This window comes from Gymnoscopelus microlampas (genome assembly GCF_963454915.1).
Source record: "Gymnoscopelus microlampas genome assembly, chromosome: 3".
NCBI lineage: Eukaryota > Metazoa > Chordata > Actinopteri > Myctophiformes > Myctophidae > Gymnoscopelus > Gymnoscopelus microlampas.
In genome coordinates this window covers 54,789,568-54,809,982 of record NC_139940.1, presented here as the reverse complement: position 1 = coordinate 54,809,982, position 20,415 = coordinate 54,789,568, and the positions used below count along the sequence as shown (strand labels likewise).

Genomic DNA, 20,415 nt, shown 5'->3' with positions numbered 1-20,415 from the left:
AATCTTGACAATCTTAGCAAACCTTTGAATATATATATATGTTTTAAAGTGAACATTTTTAACTCCAATCTCTGCTTCTGGGGGTCCCTGCGACAAAATACTTTGAGATGGGGGTCCTTGGCTAAATATATAATAATTTTGGGGGTCCTTGACAATTATGAAAAAGTTTGAGAACCATGATTATAGCAACATACGTTCTTCAGAAAACTGTTGGGATTTAGAAGACATTTGTAGAATCGGCCTCGGGTCTTAATGGGTTAAAGGGGAGTTTTCAACATTGAACTATGTCTTCAATACACCTTAGAGCTGCTGTGTGGATGCCATATAACGCCACTATAAACTACTACAAGCCGCACTGTTTCAGCCGGAAGTCAGATTCCCCATTCCAGTGAATAGAGGGCGGAGCCAAAAGTACACTGTGCGTATGTCACTGATCACAATCCATTCTCCAGTTCTAGGCAACACATAAGGGGGGGGGGGGGGGGGGGGTTCTTATTTCCACACAATAGCTCTAAGGTGTATTAAAGACATAGCTCAATGTTGAACATGAGTGGAATTCCCCTTTAAGCACATTGTTTTGTGTAAATATCTAACAGTGTGTGTAGAATAGGCTCTATTCACAGCAGCCATATTATCACTTCCTTCACAGGTGTTACCAATGATACTAATGAAGGCTCTGTTCCATTCTGGAGTCAGGGTGCTGATATTGTGCATGTTGGCCCACTGGAAACACTCTGTTACACCAGTGGGTCTACAGTTGGGGTCCAGGGACCCTCATGGGCTTCCAAATGGCCCCTAATGGGTGTCTAACTCTCTCTGAGAGTGTACAAATGGAACCAAATGGACCGTAAGGGTCCATTTGGTTCCATTTGTACACTCTCAGAGTTATGGGGGTCGTGGAAACCACTGTGCTGCACTAAGGCCTTGGCTACACGTACATGGATCTTTTTCTAAACGCACATTTTTGTGTGCGTTTGGGCCTTTCAGCCACACGCAAACGGTGTTTTTGGCCGCTAAAACGGATATTTTTGTAAACGGATAAATAAGTGAAGGTTTTCCAAAACATGCGTTTCAGTGGATCTGTGTGGACATGTAATCCGGAGATTTTGAGAAACGATGACGTCAACGCGCATTCGCACATTCATTATAATAATAAATAATACAATAATACATAAACACCGGACCGCTCATGGTCATTATAATAATAAATGAAGAGAGAGAGAGAGCAACACTTACAGTCTATGAAACAAGGCACGCTCCTTTATGGCTAAATAATGTCATACTTAATAATAAGACAGTGGTGGGAAAAGTAGCTCATTCACTGTGTGACGACAAGTAAGACGCGCGAACGCTGGAAGCGAACGCAGCTCGAAAATAGTGTGTATTTACGGACTCTGTGTGTGTGTGTGTTTGTGTTTTGACTGTAGCTGTACTCTGGCGCCCTCTGTCGGCCGCACCCAGGCAGTGCACTGCACACAGACAGACACACACACACACAAGCCGAGCAGACTTTCATAGTAAGCTCCACTTGGGCGGAGGCGCGCCTTCGGCGCGCCTCCTTCCGCGTTCGCAAAAACCCTCTTTCTCTGCGCCAAGTAGAACACACGGCGCGCACACAGATTGAATGTGGGGTCTGTCGTCCTAAAACACAATCGCCCCGGTGCCGAGAGTCCCTGCTTTATAGTGGTGTTCGATGTTTTTACATTGCCAACTCTCACATGTACATAAACGTTCAGATTTCAAATATAAAGTGCTTACCCCTGAGCCACGGACGTTACAAGGCGATCCGGACCGCGATAAGTACCCGTATCTCCCGTATTGTTCAATAAAAAGCATTTTAATCCGATCGTCGGCCATTTTCTCCAAATTTTCTCCGATGCTTTCAACCATGCGACACCAATGGTTGGAAGGTGTATTGCACTCTGATACATTACCAAAATAAAAGAACAGAAAAAGAAAATGGCCGGCGATGGGATTAAAATGCTTTTTATTGAACAATACGGGAGATACGGGTACTTATCACGGTCCGGATTGCCTTGTAACATCCGTGGCTCAGGGGTAAGCACTTTATATTTTAAATCTGAACGTTTATGTACATGTGAGAGTTGGCAATGTAAAAAAAAAACGAACACCACTATAAACCAGAGACTCGACAGCGTGAATACCACCCAACTCACTCCAAATCCAACTCACTCCATGAAGACTTAAGAAATATTCGGCCAACTCACTCCAGGGCTCGGACAACTCCCTCCAGGACCAAAGACCAACTCCCTCCAGGACCAAAGCCAACTCACTCCAGGACCAAAGCCAACTCACTCCATGCAATGTCACCAGTGTAATTTTGGTTCAATGTGTCAGTGGTGTAAAGTAACTAAGTACATTTACTTAAGTACTGTACTTAAGTACAATGTTGGGTATTTGTGCGTTATTTGAGTATTCCCAACTTCCAATGCTTTTACCTCTACTCCACTACATATTGGATCCAAATATTGTTTTTTTTACTCGACTAAATGTATTTGTTTTACTAGTTACTTTGCAGCTATAAATTATAATATTATAAAACATGCATTAAACACTTTAGCCCTGTGTTTGTGTTTGTGTTTGTGTGTGTGTGTGTGTGTGTGTGTGTGTGTGTGTGTGTGTGTGTGTGTGTGTGTGTGTGTGTGTGTGTGTGTGTGTGTGTGTGTGTGTGTGTGTGTGTGTGTGTGTTTTTCCCCCATTTCATGCCATTTACATTATTCTTGGAATAATTAATTGACTTCATACAAATGACCCATTCACATCAACACCTTATCTGCATATAGCCTATCACCTGGTCATTGCATAATGCAGGCACATGACCCATTAATCAACACCTCATTGTAATGGATGTTTCATTGAATAGGAGTAAGTGCTCATCTTCCTATAAAGTGAGCTTGTAGATCGGCTACTTTCAAAATGTATGTCTCATTTTATTTAAAAAATAAATAAAATGAGGGACATTTTGAACATACCGGGAGGTTAAAGTAAAAAACAAAAGTTGTGTAGAGCAATGTGCCTCACCTTGTAAAATAACATCTAATTATTTAGGTATAACTTTATACCAAAATAGATGTTCAATGTCTACAGTTTACAATTAACAACACTTTCCTATGCATTTCACAGTCCCAAAGTTATGTATATAACTACTATTTATCCAACAGTGCATTAATCACATTGGTGCATTCATTGCATTCATCACAAGGTTGCATTCATTGCATGATGATGGACCAACAGTTTATTTTAGCTGTCTCATGTTTACATTTAAACATGAGACAAACTCTGTGACAAACTTGTTATGTTTATGGTTATATTAGAATTTGTGGAGTGAGTTGTACAAATTGGTGGAGTGAGTTGGGCTCTGCTGTGGAGGGAGATGTCTGGAGTGAGTTGGGCTCGATTTGGAGTGAGTTGGTTTTGGAGTGAGTTGGGCTGTTACCGACAGCGTCATGTGAACCATGGCTACTGTTTGCGCTGCAGCTGCGCCCTAATAATGTTGTTTTCGTTTATGCTCACGTATGCTGTTCACGTATGCTATTAAAATAATGCAGCTATTGCAGTATTGGGCCTTAACATGTGATTACAAATGTATTTGTATTTGGCCCCTCATATATATAATTATAAAATAAATGTAAATATAAAATCTGATATCAAATTGAAACATGCAGCTGATCGATGCGTTTCTGCGTCTACGTGTGGACAGGGATTTTTGTTTATCTTTGTCATGTGGCCAGGGATTCTTTTTAAAAACGGAGGACTAAAATATCCGTTTAGTAAAAGATCCATGTACGTGTAGCCAAGGCCTTAATGGAACAGAGCCTTCATTAGTATCATTGGTAACACCTGTGAATGTCTTCATAATATGGCTGCTGTGAATAGAGCCTATAGACAAGCGTACCCGTGCTCTCTGGGTTTCTTGTCCTGTGGACAGAACGGGGTGCATGGTGGACACGTCTTCAGGTTCAGCTCAGGCAGGGTGGACATGCTCAGGTAGATGGGCCTGTAATGTCTTGCAACAGGAGGACAAACACAACATTATTACATCATATAAACATGTGAAAACACACACATCACACAGCGTTCCCAGATGGAATGGGCTAAACTCTCACCTGCTGGTGTCTTCAACCTTCACAAAGGGTCTCGCAATCCTGCCTCCTGGACAACACAACACAACACAACACAACACATCACAACACAACACAACACACAGTTCATTCAAACATGACCACTCTGGTTATTACACAGCTAAATACTGAATACATTTGTTTTTAAATACTCTAAAATAATCTTTTGAAAACATTGTTGAAACATCCAGATGTGTTACCTTTGCACCTCTGGAAGGCTGGTCTGGCTGAGGATTGAACTTTGACCTGCAGAGAACCACACAGTTACACTGACAAGTTCAACTTCACTTTATTCTTCATGTCAGCGGCTGAAATAACTTATTGTACAAGTTACACACAAACTGCAGTTACATAAATGATAGGAATAGAGGGGGAAACACGTATCAATAAATAGAATGTGGTACTATATGATTAGGTCAGGTCAATAAGAAGAATATTTATTCTCGTCTACTTACAACTTTTTGGACCACAGCAGTGCTTACAGTGGATTGGTTCTTTTTCTTCTTTTCGACATAGGTCAACACATCTGCAAATGAAAATACACAATATATAAAACACACTCAAACTGAACCAACCTAGTGAGTGAAATGATCATTCTAATCAAGGGTTTCATAAACTTGATTCAATGATTCTCATACTTTTCCAATTAAAGCTGCAATCCAGAATTTATTTGAACGAATAAAACATGATATATCAAGGAAGGCGGCATGCCTGCCGAAAATGTTGTCTCTCTGTTTTTATCATCTCTTTCCTCTGCTAAATAAAGTAAGATTATGGCACTGAAGCCGAGTTGTGCCGCTGCTTTGGTCTCCTCACAGTTCTTCATCCTTAGCCGTCACCTCAGGAGGACTGGTGTGTGCGTTGCACCTCTTTGATCGCGCTCAGAAACAGTGGTGGAAAGTAACTAAGTACATTTACTTAAGTACTGTACTTAAGTACAATTTTGAGGTATTTTTTTTACTTTACTTGAGTATTTCCAATTTTCAATACTTTTACTTCGACTCCACTACATCTCAGAGGCAAATGTTGTACTTTTACTCCACTATAATTATTTGAAAACTTCAGTTACTCGTTACTTTGCAGATGTACCATGTTTTATACATTATAAAACATACATTAACCACTTTAGCCCTATTTTATACCTCGGCTATTTTCAAACATTTTAGTACTTTTACTTTTGGTATTTTATAAGTACATACTGATGCCAATACTTTTGTTCTTTTACTCAAGTAACATTTTGAACACAGGCCTTTCACTTGTAACAGAGTGTCTTTATATTGTGATATTGCTACTTTTACTCAAGTCAAACATCTGAGTATACTTCTTCCACCTGTGCTCAGAAACAGAAAGTAGACGTGCACGTGGAGCGAGGCTCTGGGACGTACCATCGATGTAGAGGATCTTCACCCCCCACTCCAATGCGTTGGTCAGAATCTTGTTCATTTGGATCCTCTCCTAAAAAGCAAAAAGAAAACAGTCTCTAAAGCCAGGCATTTTGAGCTGAAAATAGCCGATCTACACTCTCACAACGTTCTGTGTTGTGACATGCTGTGGGCTTGTAGATCAGCTTTTTTTCTTTTTGAATAAAGTACTGTGCCAATTAACTCATTCAGTGCCACAATCCGTCACGTGGCCTGACACCGCGTGCGCCACAATCCGTCAAATCCGTCATAAAAAAAAAATTCAAAAATGTTTTTTTTTTTGGGAAAAACATGTTCAGAACCCAAGATATGATGATTTGAAGATTTGCTTCTCCATCCACTCCTTGTTTAACCTATAACTTAAAAATAGGGATGTCCGATATTATCGGCCTCCCGATATTAGCATAAAAATTGATATCGGGAAAATATCGGTATCGGTTTTTGAAAAAAAAAAAGAAAATGTTTTTTTTTTTTTTTTTTGCTTTATAAATAAGTTACAGGAGTTCTTACTGTATATGGTGTGTGAGATATGAAATTTGAGCTTACCCTAATCACAATAATCCCCGCATATATCGGTATCGGCTGATATCGGTATCGGTAATTAAGAGTTGGACAATATCGGTATATCGGTTATCGGTAAAAAAGCCAATATCGGACAACCCTACTTAAAAAAGCTGTATCTCGCTTCCTAAGCACTTTTTTTTTTTACAATGAATTTTGGCTGTGGCACTCAGAGCCAAAATTCCAAAAATAAGCATGGCATTGAATGAGTTAAGACACTCAGTAAACTCATGATCAGAGAGAATGTGGAACCAACCTGCTCCTTCTTCACCACTTTCTCCACCAGAGCCCGCCCTCTACTGGTGACCACCTGAACAGCAGGAAGATGCCACGGAGAATGCACAAGAATCAAAAGTCAGGAAATCACAACGACATGCTGCTCAACGGTACTGAGATGAGATGTACTTTATTAACCCCAAAGGGAAATGATGGCGTTACAGCAGCACAGTGTAACCGAATAAATAAGTCATCAACAGACAAACAGAAACACAACAAACACAGATGGACATGAACACACTAGACCAGGGCCGACACAGGACCAAAAAAAAGGAGAGTTTCTTTAAGCACTGTACAGTCTGATGGCAGTTGGTATGAACCTAGGCTGTACAGTGCACAGTAACACAACATATACATGACAAGATACATATAGATATAAGCAGAAATGTACTTAAAGGTAGGGTAAGTGATTTACTTTAAAATAGGTGTTAAATATAGCTCTATATTCTTTTTTTACTTACATTTTTATCGCACGATTTTGTAACCCCTATTTTTTACACCCAGTACCAATTGTCTATGTAATCCTGGGCACTACCTTCCCTCTGCCAACCTAGGGAGGCCAGGGCCGAGCTCATGCCTCCTTCAATGCATGAGAGCAAACTGACCTTCTTGTCACCTGACAGGGGGGAGTTTCCCCGGTTGGACGTAGCGCGTGGAAGGAACACGTTATTCCAACCAGTTCCCTTCCCCTCCATCAGGCGCCCTGGCTGGCCAGGGGGAGGCAGTATAGTGACCAGTATTTCTGCATGTTTTTGTGAGGGTACCTACCCGCTAGGGAACACGGGGAGAACATGCAAACTCCACACAGAAAGGCCCTTTCGCCAACCCCACCTAGGGTATGGGCACTGATGACGCGGAGGAGAGAACACGCCCACAGCGTCCCCTGCGGGAATCGAACCCAGGACCTTCTAGCTGTGAGGCGACAGCACTACCGACTGTGCCACCGTGCCCCTATAGCTCTATATTCTGATAGTACTCATTGCTATATAGAGTGTGTGTTCAGTAAAAGGAGTCTCCCATGTCTCTCCAGCTCTTTATTAAACAGAAAATGCATTTTCAGTGCTCTCTCCTGATTGGCTTAAATGGTGTCACCTACCTGAAAATGTACTATATTGTGTTTACTAAAGAGCTGGAGAGACCCCTGTGACCGAACAAACGCTCTGTAGCAATGATTACTATCAGATATAGTACTTTAAACCTTTTTAACAAAAAAAAGATTTTACCAAAAAATATCACTTACCCTACCTTTAAAGTACCAAAAGTAAAAGTGCTAAAATGTTTGAAAATAGCAGATCTACAGGCTCACAACGTTGTGAGCCTGTAGATCTGCTATTTTCAAATAGCCTAGGTATAAAATAGGGCTAAAGTGGTTAATGTATGTTTCATAACGTAACAATTTATATCTGCAAATAACTAGTAATTAAAGTTTTCAAATAATTGTAGTGGAGTAAAAGTACAATATTTGCCTCTGAGATGTAGTGGAGTAGAAGTAAACGTATAGACAATTGGAAATACTATTTTTTTAAATATTATACTGTTTAGACTGATGATAGGTTCTCGGTTTACCAATGATCCTAGATTACTGTTTCTATGCATTTGATGTATTACCTTGTGTCTGGATTAAGAGCGTCTGCTAAATGCCTAAATTGTATAAAACCCAAACGATGTAACTAAATGTGTGTGACATTTAATCACAAATGTTTGGACCTACCTGTACGTGCATATTTACATACAGAGTAAACATCTGGAGTGAACGTTTAAAGTATAACTTAACACTCCAGATTTGACTGTGTACCGTTTCCAAAGCGACCAATATAGACATTAACCCATTGAGACCTGGAAACGCATCTGTGTCACTTAAGATTTCTTTGGCTATTCAAAAAATCCTTATTTTATTTTATTTTTTCAAAAAACTGTTAGGATTTAGAATTTTTTTTTCAAGAACAGGTCTACATGGGTTCAAAGCCCACTTGTTGCTGACCGACCAGAGGCAGTTGAACTCACAGCGTCACTTTGTCCCCCTGGGGGGTCCCTCTGGTGGGCGGCTTGCTGTGGGCTCGGGCGGCGGGGCAGAGGTGAGGAGTCCGGGCCGGAGAAAGACAAGTCCCTCCTGAGACAATGAACATATTTGGCCTCCCTCTTGCTGGACACCAGGTACTTGATCTCTTTGCTGAAGAACTTCTCCACAATCTGAGAGAGACACACACAGAACAAGACGGACAGGGGGTTGCGTGTTGAGACTTGTGGATTGAACTCTCACATTTACGGATTATCATTTGAGCCATTTTTCAAGCAGGCCTGGGATGGGGGGGGGGGGGGGGGGGGGGGGGGGGGGGGTCTAATTGCCCCCATTTATTAGTTGTGGCTGACGCCAACTAGCAAAAATAGTATACCAAGTAGCAATAATACCAAGTAGCAAAAATAGCAGATCTACAAGCTCAAAACGTGTCGCAGCGCGACGCGTTTTGAGCTTGTAGATCTGCTATTTTTGCTACTTTTAAATTGGAATCCTGAAAGGTAACATTTTTTTTATTTCAAATGCATTTATGCTTATGTTAAAAGGTAGGGTAAGTGATATTTTTTGGTTAAAATAAAAAGTATTTTGTTAAAAGGTTAAAATACTATATTCTGATGGTAATCATTGCTATAGAGTGTTTGTTCAGTAACAGGAGTCTCCCCGTCTCTCCAGCTCTTTAATAAACAGAAAATACATTTTCTGGTAGGTGTCAAAATCTCAGCCAATCAGGAGAAAGTACCCATTTTTAAGCTTAATATTTATAGTGTTCCAGTTCCAATTTTGTCTGCTCATTTCTTAGTGTCATCACTTCCAACTTCACTTGTTTAATCTATATCCTGATTGAGTTCTCTATCCTGATTGGATAAAATTGGAAACGAAAATGCATTTTCTGTTTTATAAAGAGCTGGAGAGACATGGAGACTCCTAATACTGAACAAACACTCTATAGCAATGAGTACTATCAGAATATAGCTATTTAACACTTATTTTAACCAAAGAAAATCACTTACCCTACCTTTAACTTTATGAACTTAAATAAAAATACATTCCGCATAAAAAAGACAATAGAATTGTAATACTAGTCATTAAGCTAGTAATATAGACTTAAGTAATTAAAGCGGGTCATGTTTGCATGTTTGGAATTGGAACAGCTGAAATCAATAAATATATCAGTATTCCGATATTAACCTGCGGGCCGCATTAAAGGGGCTACACCATGAATTTCATTTTTTTTTAGGTTTTTAGTATTTTTTGGGCTCCCCAGTGTCTCTTGTACCCCAATTTTTTTTTTTTTTTAACATTCAGTCATTCATGCTCATTTCATGGATTTCCTGAATGGGCGTGTCTGAACAGGCCATTTCAGAATGGCTGTGCAAGTGATGTCACTTGCACAGATTTTGCATTGACGATGGCCAGACAGAATTGCTCAGTAGCTCCCCCCTGCCCAATAGGACGTTTTGGTATTGCAGCTGAAAAAGCTTGGAATGACAGACAGTCAGATTGTGAGAAAAAATATCTGGATGTTTTTTAGGCTTACAACCTGTTTAAAACGTATTAGGGGGCAATATTTATGTATAATATATTTTTTTTTAATTCATGGTGTAGCCCCTTTAAGTGAAGGTGGGGGGCTGCATGAGGCCCCCGGGCCGCCAGTTGCCCATGTAGGCTCTATAGGTTGTGCGTTCTTTTTTTGCCAAGACAGCTACCTAGGCCCCCACTAGAGATACTGGGGGAAAAAAAGAGCGTTGATCTCACCCCTCCAAGTTGCTTGATGTCATTTTCCAGCACCTCTGCCTTCTTATTGGATGGCAGGTCCAGGTAGAAGACTTTGCCTGCAAAGGCTTTGGTTGTTTGTGAAGGTTTGGAGCCATGCGAGGCCGTCTTGGTCTGACCCACTGCTGCCGACTTGCTCCCAACCTCCACGGCTTTTTCTGAAAGACAATTATTATAACCACAATCACACATGGAAAGGGTGAACATATCCAGGTTTCTGTTGTGGGCTGAAAACAGCCATCTTGTATCATTCATATGCAGTTATGCAGAACAGCTGATTCGAATGAAGCATTATTCCTAGCCAGCTAAGCCAGGGGTGTAAAGTAACTTCATTTACTCAAGTACTGTACTTAAGCACAATTTTGAGGTACTTCTACTTTACTTACTGAGTATTTCAAATTGTCTATACTTTTACTTCTACTCCACTACATCTCAGAGGCAAATATTGTACTTTTACTCCACTACAATTGTTTGAAGACTTTAGTTACTAGTTACTTTGCAGATAGTATTACATTATGAAACGAGAGTTATGCATATAACTAAGGTTCTACGAATTCCGGATGACCGCCAGAGGCAGTGTTTTCAACACCTGGATATTCATCGCGCGCTCGCGCATAGGTCGAATATTAATACCAACAAAGTCACTCGTGACCTGTGTGCGCGCACGCTACCTATATAGGTACGGTGCACACAGCGTTCATCCTCTTGAAATCTTTTCGTCGAGAATGAGATTCCGAGTGACAGTCAACTCTGGCGGTCATCCGGAATTCGTAGAACCTTAGTTATATGCATAACTCTCGTTCTACTTCATTCCTTCTGACCGCCAGAGGCAGTGTTTTCAACACCTGGATGACTAATACCAACATAGTCACGAGGAATCTGCGCTTACCGAGGTCGGTTTGCAGACAGAATGAACAGACAACAACACAGCCGTCGCTGCGAAACGGCCAGGTTGACTATATATATATATATACAGGAGCGGGCAAAAACCCATGAAAGATGAAGCCCATTCGGCTGCATCTCCTGGCCTGCTCCAAGCCTGTATCACTGAGGGAGAGGCTCTGGCAACACCCGCGGTCAAGAAATACCTTGGGGGAAACCTAGAGGTCCACTGAAGACGTACATTTGCCTGAACGCAGCAATGAAAGTCTCCATTAAGCCAAGGCACAGCTGTGCCCTTCATCACAGACAAATACAACCAAACTCCAGCCATCACAGCTATGTCCTGCCACAGAGCCCGGACGGGACACAATAGGCAGGTACTAGAATGCAGTTGCTCCCTCCTTGGTTGAGGAGCAAACTAACAAATAAATAGGCTAGCTGACGTGAAAGGCAGAAAGCCTCTGAGGACGTAAGGAGGGGTTGGCCATATGGTAAACCCAGACCCATCGGAATCCCACTTTAACAGTCTCTGGCAATGGCCAGGGCATGAAGCCCACCTACTCACTTTTGCCGATGAAGCAGTGAGGGCAAAGAGCACTAACAGATGGTCATCTGAGAGAAGCCTGATGTACCAGCTGGGGACAAAGCTTCCAATACCACAGGCAAGCATAATGAAGGCACCCATGCAACCTGTGGGAGCCACACGCGGAGAGCATCTCAATGGTAGAGAGGCTGAACCCTTCATTTAACATCATCCGCGGAAATCTAGAGCGGCATAAGCACAGAGCAACGCTCCAATCTATACAGTGGTCCCAACTGGAGCACAGTTTACTCTCGCTGGCGTGCAACGCCCTAGTATATCAAAGCGGCAGGGCGAGAAACACCCTCAACGCTAACCCTTATTGTTTTATTTTTATTGTCGTCCAGCGACCAGCAGCAGCGGGGCGAGACACACCCCCAATGCTTGCGGTATATCAAAGCGGCAGGGCGAGAAACACCCTCAACGCTAATCCTTATTCCTTTAGTACGATGTACGAAAATCCAGTAATGTTCGGACAATAGTCTTGAATTTCAGTGGTCAATGACGCAGCTGAAGGTTAGGAGTGAGGATGCCACATGCACCTCCCCCCCCAAACTGTGACAGGAGATCTTGTCTCCGTGGAGAGGCCAAGGCACTTCATTGAGAAGCTGCAGTAGGCCAGAGCATCTTGCCCTAACGGACTGGTCTGTCCCGGCAGGGAGACCTACAGTCAACAACGCGTTATGCCCTCAAGGCTAACGGTACTACCGCTCTGCCATACCTATGCACGTGATCCGAACTGCTATCGGATCCAAGAGGCTTCCAGTGGGAAACACGTCCGCAGCCTGGACTGTATACCCAACAAGCGCATTGCTATGAAATTTGCAAGATGAGGCAAGGCCCACAGAAGGAGCTTCCAAGCCTCCTGCAGAGACTGACTGGGTCAAGCGCCCCAGAAGACAGACTGTTGACATATTGTGTTATTGAACACGTCATAAACATCTTGAGGGCCAGGTGCACTGCATGCAGGTCCAGTGCATCAACGACACTGGCTGAGACCCTCACCATTCTGTTGCAGTCTTGGGGTTCGAGGCCCAAGCCGCAAATATATATATGAGTAAATCAAGTAGGTCAAGCAGAACCCTTCCAATTGAACTGAACTGCCTGTTCACGGTGCACTATGCTGCAAGGCATGTTGGGTAGCAGGCCCAAACGTCTGGCCTGGAATGACAGGCAGAGAGAGTCTGAAGTGTCTCACTGCCCCTCCATGAGAGTGGGGCCTGTTGGAATGGTCCACACTCCTTTCCCCTTTTTATTCACATTTGTACATGCGTGAAATTCATCCGCTGTATTTATTTGCCCATCCTAGAACTACTAGGAGCAGTGAGCAGCCATTCACCGGCGCTCAGGGGGGCAATTAGGGGCTCAGATAGGGACACACATCGACCCATTGCTGGCCTGGCATCAAACCCGGGACATCCAGAGGCTCTGGCTCCCCATGCGGGCCACTAACCACTCAGTTATGGCCACCTTAGAAAGCCACACGTGGCACTGACATTATGCAAGCAGACAATCTGCTGATCCTCTAATCATGCAAGCAAACGCCTAGAGTGATAGGCGCTGCATAGGCGCTGTACAGGCACTGTGTCTGCGTATCAATACTCGCATGCCGGAGGGCTAGGGCGAGGTAGTTAAGGGAATGTCCAATACATCCCATTCCAGCTGCTGTGGCATGGCTCTAGGTAGCAGACCAGAGGCTAACACTGTGGCCATGAGCAACAGTCATCCAGCTCAACAGCTTCATCTAGTGACACCACCAGAGAAGCAATGTTTACAGTTTAGGCATTTAGCAGGCGCTCTTAATCCGGATCGACTTACAGTAAGGTAAGTAAAGTAAGCAATGTTGGCATCAACCACTAGCCTTAGGTCTAGGCCATATTGGGCTGTACTCCCCATGGCTGACCAATTAGCTAAACATTCACAGCCATAGCCTGTGTCAGGCACCATAGTCAGGACATGACTGGCGCAAGTAATGGACCTTCCCTTCTGGGACCAGCCATTGTTGCAATAATCCATGGGCAACAGCAACAGAGTGAGACACTCAATACTACTGATGACGTAGCCATAGCGAAAGCGAGAATCATTCAGGCTACAGTGTCAAGGACACAGTATGATAGTTAAGAAGTGGTGAAGCCAAACACTTCCCTCGTCATATAGAATTATTTAAGACTATTGCACTACCAAGCACATAGTATTATCTGGCACAAACAGTATAATCCGAATAGCAGCAGAGTCACACTCAAGCTATGATCCGTACCCGAACTGTGAGGTTAAGCACACACAGTGGCAGTATTGGCATATCCCTGTATATCACGGGCAAAATATGCTGCTTAAATCAGTACCGAGCAGCGTCCACCACTTGACATGTGTTTTGGCGCTCAGTGGAGTTGGGACCTGTATGCACACCCCTGTCCGGTAGTGTGTTATTCTCTGAACATAGCACCAAGTACATGCGGTAATAGGTACACGGTATATCGTCCAATAACGACAGAGCAAAGCACCCTCTGGGTGTCCTTTATTAGCTGCAGCCATCGCGCTAACCAGCGCCCCATGTCTGGTAGATAGAATGTCTGCGTTAGAGTGGGAACCACTCTTAGCCAAAACATTCACCGAAGAGCACTCATACAATGGTGTAACGTAACTGAGTACATGTACTCAGTACTGTACTTAAGTACAATTTCGCCTTAGGTATTTGTACTTAATGGAGTCAGTTCTCCGCCACTGCGCTCATTAACGCTTTGGTCGTCTCCTCGAGGCAAAAGAACACCTTCTATGAGACACCTTAACCAGTCAATCTGGCTCCACCGCCGTCGTGTCATCGAGGGGAGAGCACCGCCTATGAGACATCAGTCAGGCGATCAAGTTCTGTCAAAGCGGCAGAGCAGACTATGCACTCTCAACGCTTTCGTCCAGCGACAAGCAGTAGCTGAGCAAGACACACTCCCAGTGCTAGCGGTATATTCCAGTGGGCGCACGCCGCAGTGGCGTGGTCCCTACAAAAGCGGCAGAGCGAGACACCCTCTCAACGCTAATACTTTCCACTCCTTTCGTCCAGCGACAAGCGGTAGTGGAGCGAAACACACTCCCATTGCTCACGTTATATGGCCGCCCGCCATGGTTTATCAAGCGGCAGAGCGAGATGCACTCTCAACGCTAATCCTTTCCCCTCTTTCGTCCAGTGACAAGCAGTGGTGGAGCGACCAGCAGCAGCGGAGCGAGACACACTCCCAATGCTTGCGGTATATTAAGCGGCAGAGCGAGACACACTCTCAACGCTGATACTTTATCCTTCTTTCGTCCAGCGACAAGCAGTAGCGGAGTGATAAACACTTACTACGCTGACGCCATGTTGCGGTGGTCCGCACGTGGTTCCTCCAAGCGGCAGAATGGGATACACTCTCAGCGCTAATACTTTCCACTTCCTTCGTCCAGCGACAAGCAGTAGCGGAGTGAGAAACACTTACTACGCTGACGCCATGTTGCGGCGCTGACGCCATGTTGCGGTGGTCCGCACGTGGTTCCTCAAAGCGGCAGAATGGGATACACTCAGCGCTAACACTTTCCACTTCCTTCGTCCAGCGACAAGCAGTAGCGGAGTGAGAAACACTGTCAGGAGACTCCAGCAGGATCCAAGACACAGCCCCTGGTATAATATGACTTAGTCATCAAGTCCTTCACACTTCCCCCAATGGGGAGACGGCCCTTTGCAGCACCCCCCCCCCCCCCCCTCTCAGCAGAGAGAGAGAAAGCGGAGAGAGCCTCAGGCAGGGGGGGTTAGCCTAAATGCTAGCGTGCTTCATTAGACCTAGTTTGTCTATTAAGTTATTATTTGGCCATGTTCACACTGACTTCAATCTTAGCTATTGTTGGGAAGACCCGTGTGGTGTCACAAAATGTTGCCACCACTTATATAAAAAACATTAGAGCGTTTAGCGTCGCAGACTCTGTGACGCTAAATGTTGCCAGGTTTGGCGAGAGAAACAAGCAATCAGGTCTATGAAAAGATTGGGGCAAAAAGCCTGCCGCAAGCGGCTATATTATGACTTTAGTCATTTCTTGTTTTTTTTTTTTTTCCCTCATCCGTCCAGCGACCACCAACAATGGAGCGAGAGACACCCCCAATGCTAATTGCTAACGGTATAATAATACACTGGGCCGCGCACCGTGGTCAGCTGTCCTTTATTTTATCTTTATTCCTGTCCAGCGACCAGCAACAATGGAGCGAGAGACACCCCCAATGCCAATTGCTAACGGTACATTACGGTGGGCCGCGCACCGCGGTCCCTCACGCTAATCTTTATTTATTTATTTCTGTAAACACAGCCCAAACATTCACTCACCGTCGCCAATGGCAACCGTCGCCGATGTACAGCTATGGCCCCACCCCCACGTTATCCGTGTCAGGACCAACCACAACGGTGCAGGCTGCAGCGGGGAAACCCACGCTGCTATTGTCGTTTCGTTGTCCAGCGACCAAGCAGCAGGGGCGAGACACACCCCCCAATGCTTGCGGTATATCAACACGCCTGGACCGCTACTCGATGCTATCGTAGTTAGCCCCCAAGCCATTGTAGTTAGCCACCAACGCTAGCAGGCAGCAGCTAACTCCATTCACCGTCGTGACTCGTGCAGGGCTGTGTGTACATGCTTTTTTTGTTTCCTTCCTTCTGTCGTTCCTTTCCGACAGCCCCTGTGAACGGGGTAACGTAATTCCATGGTAGCAGACTACGCAGTCTCTGGAGGACGAACTAGTTCGTGGCCCCAACCGTGTCGGTTGCGAGACTACACGCGCAGCTGCGAGTAATCGACCTACGCCCCGGAGGCGAAAAGATGAAAGAGGATGAACGCTGTGTGCACCGTACCTATATAGGTAGCGTGCGCGCACACAGGTCACGAGTGACTTTGTTGGTATTAATATTCGACCTATGCGCGAGCGCGCGATGAATATCCAGGTGTTGAAAACACTGCCTCTGGCGGTCAGAAGGAATGAAGTAGAACATACATTAACCACTTTAGCCTTATTTTATACCTAGGCTATTTGAAAATAGCCGATCTACAAGCTCACAACGCGTCGCATCGCGACATGTTGTGAGCTTGTAGATCTGCTGTTTTCAAACATTTTAGTACTTTTACATTTGGTACTTTAAAGTACATTTTTATACCAATACTTTTGTACTTTTTCACAAGTAAAAATTGTAATTCCGGACTTTTACTTGTAACAGAGTACTTCTACATTGCAGTATTGATACTTTTACTTGAGTAAAATATTCGCATCAGTTAAACACTATAAACTTCCTCCGTGCCCCCCCAGGGCTATATACACTTGGTCTGCTACTTTTTCCCCTCTACACCAAATTTCTCACATCTCAACACGTGTGAGCTTATAGATTGGCTATTTTAGCTGAATGTTCACGCCAGAATGGTACGCTAGGGTTCATTTGATTAAATAAGACCTTTATCTAAAAACGTATTTTCTATTCATCAAAATTAGGGCTGAACTCTCATAATCAATGAATCGATCGATTTAGTCTTGTAAGTAGGCCTATGTTAGTTGTGTAGCCTTTTTTCTCCCATGAACATTGTAAACTCTAGGTATAACCCTTTAATTCTGCAGCTCTGTAGTGTAGATAGCCAGTAACCACTGTCGGTTTTCGACCTCACCAACCTGAAAAGGCTGCTCTCTGCATGATTTGTATGCAGCAAACACTTTTTTTGGTTTGTTGATTAAATCAGCTATTCGATTAGTTGACAAATTCAGTTGAGTTATAGTCAATACTATGACTATAACACAGCTAAGAAGATATTTAAAAAAAGGGTTCCAGGGGGTCCCCAGCTAAATGATTGGTAGTTAATATAGTAAGTAATCTAAGTAAAGTTGAATACAGGACTACTTGTAACAGAAAGCCAAGCAGACTGTTCTAATACACTGTTGCCAATCAATGTGCTGAATGTCAAAAAGGACTGATCTACAAGCTATCAAACAATTCATAGAGGCTATCAATAACGACAGCTTGTAGATTAGTTATTTTTGTTCTGTATTCAACTTTACTTGATTAGATTACTTACTTGATTAACTATCAATCATTATTTAGTTGGGGACCCCCAGGAACTTCTTAGTTTATCTTCCTTGATTAGATTACATACTTACTTTACTTACTAAAGTAAGTCAGTCAGTCAGTCAGTCAGTCAGAATGGAATTCTGGACCAAATAACAGACCATGTCAGACCAAAGACCAAATAATATCTAACAATAAACATGTTCCCAGAAATAAAAACATTATCAAATGAGGGTCTGTGGTCTAAATGCATATAAAACTGGGGGCTTTGACATTAAAAAAAGGTTGAGAATAACTACAGCCCTTAAACCTTGTTTGTTTTACATGGCTGGATGTTTGTTTTCAGTGTTCAGGGTGGCCTGAACTCTGAAACCCCCCCCCCACCCACACACCCACACACACACACACACACACACACACACACACACACACCTTGTAGACTGGATTGCTTCTGGATCTTCTTTAACATGATGGTGAGAACACCACATCCATCAATAAGGCCCCACTTCTGTTAGGATGAGAACATGTTGGACACAACAAACTAGTTTAGCATAGTAGTGTATACGTGTCTGTCATTAAATGTCTCTATGAATTGAGTACAAAGGACCCCAAAGGAAACAAGCCATAGGCTTTCTTGGGTTCAAAATCAAGTATTCAATCAATCAAACAAACTAATACACTAACAATGAACAGAACAGACTTACTTACACACTATAACACACTAACTAACTGGTTATAACACACTAACCATAAATACAACAGACTTACTTACACACTATATAAACACACTAAAAAACTGGTTATAACTAACACACTAACCATAAACAAAACAAAACAGACTTCCTTATAAACTATATAAACACAAAACTAACTGGTTATAACACACTAACCATAAACAAAATAGACTTACTCACTCACACACACACACACACACACACACACACACACACACACACACACACACACACACACACACACACACACACACACACACACACACACAAACACACTAGCCATAAACAAAACAGACTTACTAACAACAAACTATATAAACACACACTGACAAACTGGTTAGTGGTTACATCAACTAACGCTCTAACAATAAACAAAACAGACTTACTTGCAAACTTACACACCAACAAACTGGCAACAGACAAAACTAACACACACTAACAACTACATCAAAGCAAAGTGGTTACAAAACGCCATAACAACACACAAAACAGACCTACTTCCACACTAACACGCTGTGGATGGAACTATAAGGAACACACACTCACAGCCGACACAGGCTGGTTACAAACTAACAACACGGACAACAACAACAACAACAACAATGAACGGACGCAACAAACAGAGCAGATCTACAAGCTATCAACGCGTCAGAGCGCGACGCGTTGACGGCTTGTAGATCTGCTCCTTTTTCCCAGCCTGTCGCGTCGTTTGAACGCGTTACCTTGTTTGCGGTTTAGATTTAAAATGATGTAAAATAAACGTCTCCAGCGTGACGTTTTACTCGCTGGGCTCCATTAACTTCGTTTGAAAGAGGTTTTCCATCTCATATTAATGTTTATATTCACTTTATATTCATATTTATTCCACTTTTCGTCTCCTACCGCTCGAGACTCTCTGTTTCCCGCTTTTAAATCCAAGAGATTGCGAAGGTTTCGGGGGTTGCCATGTTTGTTGGCTTTGGTCACTACACGCATTTCAAATACTTGAAATATTTCAACCGTGGTGGAAAAAAAGTACTCCCATTTTTTTTTACTTGAGTAAAAGCATCAATACTGCAATGTAGAAATACTCAGTTGCAAGTGAAAGTCCGGAATTCAAAATGTACTCGAGTAAAAGTGCAAAGGTATTGGTATCAAAATGTGCTAGTCAGTGAAGTACTCAGAATGCAGAATGTCCCATTTCAAGTTTTCAAATGTTTCATCTTTTGAAAATAGCAGATCTACAAGCTCACAATGCGTCACATCGCAAAACGTGGTGAGCTTGAAAATCTGCTATTTTCAAATGGTCAAAATGTATATAGGGCTGAGGTATTTAATGTATGTTTTGTAATACAAATCTAAATCTACAAATAACTAGTAAATAAAGTTTTCAAATAATTATAGTGGAGTAAAAGTACAATATTGTCAAAAGAAAATGTCAAAAGAATTGTGGAAATATTTTTAGAAAATGTGTTGAAAATGTGTGTACATTTCTGAAACTGTTTGGAAAAGTTTAAAGGTTTGGAATATTTAAAACAATGACCAAATTTAAATAAGGACCCCAGGTTGAATGTGCTTAAGACGTGATTGGGTTCACGATTTGTAGTGCAGTCAATCCATATACCATAGAGATCATTTCATCTTTTAACACGTGATATTGTTATTTTTCGGTTTTCAAATAAAATATGAATGTAACAGGATGAGTGAAAATGATGGAAAGTGCTGCTGGAAACCAGCAAATCTGGCAACACACACGACTTTGGGAAACCCACGAACTCTCGCGACATCGAGACAACAAAAGAAACGTTTATGTTCGAGTGTACTGATTCAACATTTCTGTAATAATAGACACAAATGTTTAAATAAAAAATGTGTAACGCCAAAAATTCTATTCCAATAATATAATACGTAGTTACAAACGTTTATGTTATTATTTGAACGCAACGTGAATGTCAAAGAAGGGTGAAGAAGAGTGAAGAATGTGCCATGACTAA

General features: G+C 42.7%; 1 protein-coding gene across 1 annotated transcript in view; it reads right to left on the bottom strand.

Moving 5' to 3' along the window:
- dbf4 (DBF4-CDC7 kinase regulatory subunit) overlaps positions 1-19,341 on the bottom strand; it is a 29,650-nt gene extending 10,309 nt beyond the window's left edge. Inside the window, exons 1-10 of the mRNA XM_084053182.1 lie at positions 19,165-19,341; positions 18,141-18,216; positions 10,173-10,348; positions 8,405-8,590; positions 6,381-6,434; positions 5,528-5,597; positions 4,598-4,668; positions 4,343-4,388; positions 4,128-4,173; positions 3,917-4,027 (exon numbers count right to left, since the gene is read on the bottom strand). Of these exons, the coding sequence (XP_083909308.1) occupies positions 3,917-4,027; positions 4,128-4,173; positions 4,343-4,388; positions 4,598-4,668; positions 5,528-5,597; positions 6,381-6,434; positions 8,405-8,590; positions 10,173-10,348; positions 18,141-18,177 (797 nt within the window). The 5' untranslated portion in view covers positions 18,178-18,216; positions 19,165-19,341. The remainder of the gene's footprint in view (positions 1-3,916; positions 4,028-4,127; positions 4,174-4,342; positions 4,389-4,597; positions 4,669-5,527; positions 5,598-6,380; positions 6,435-8,404; positions 8,591-10,172; positions 10,349-18,140; positions 18,217-19,164) is intronic.
- Positions 19,342-20,415: the final 1,074 nt, after the last annotated feature.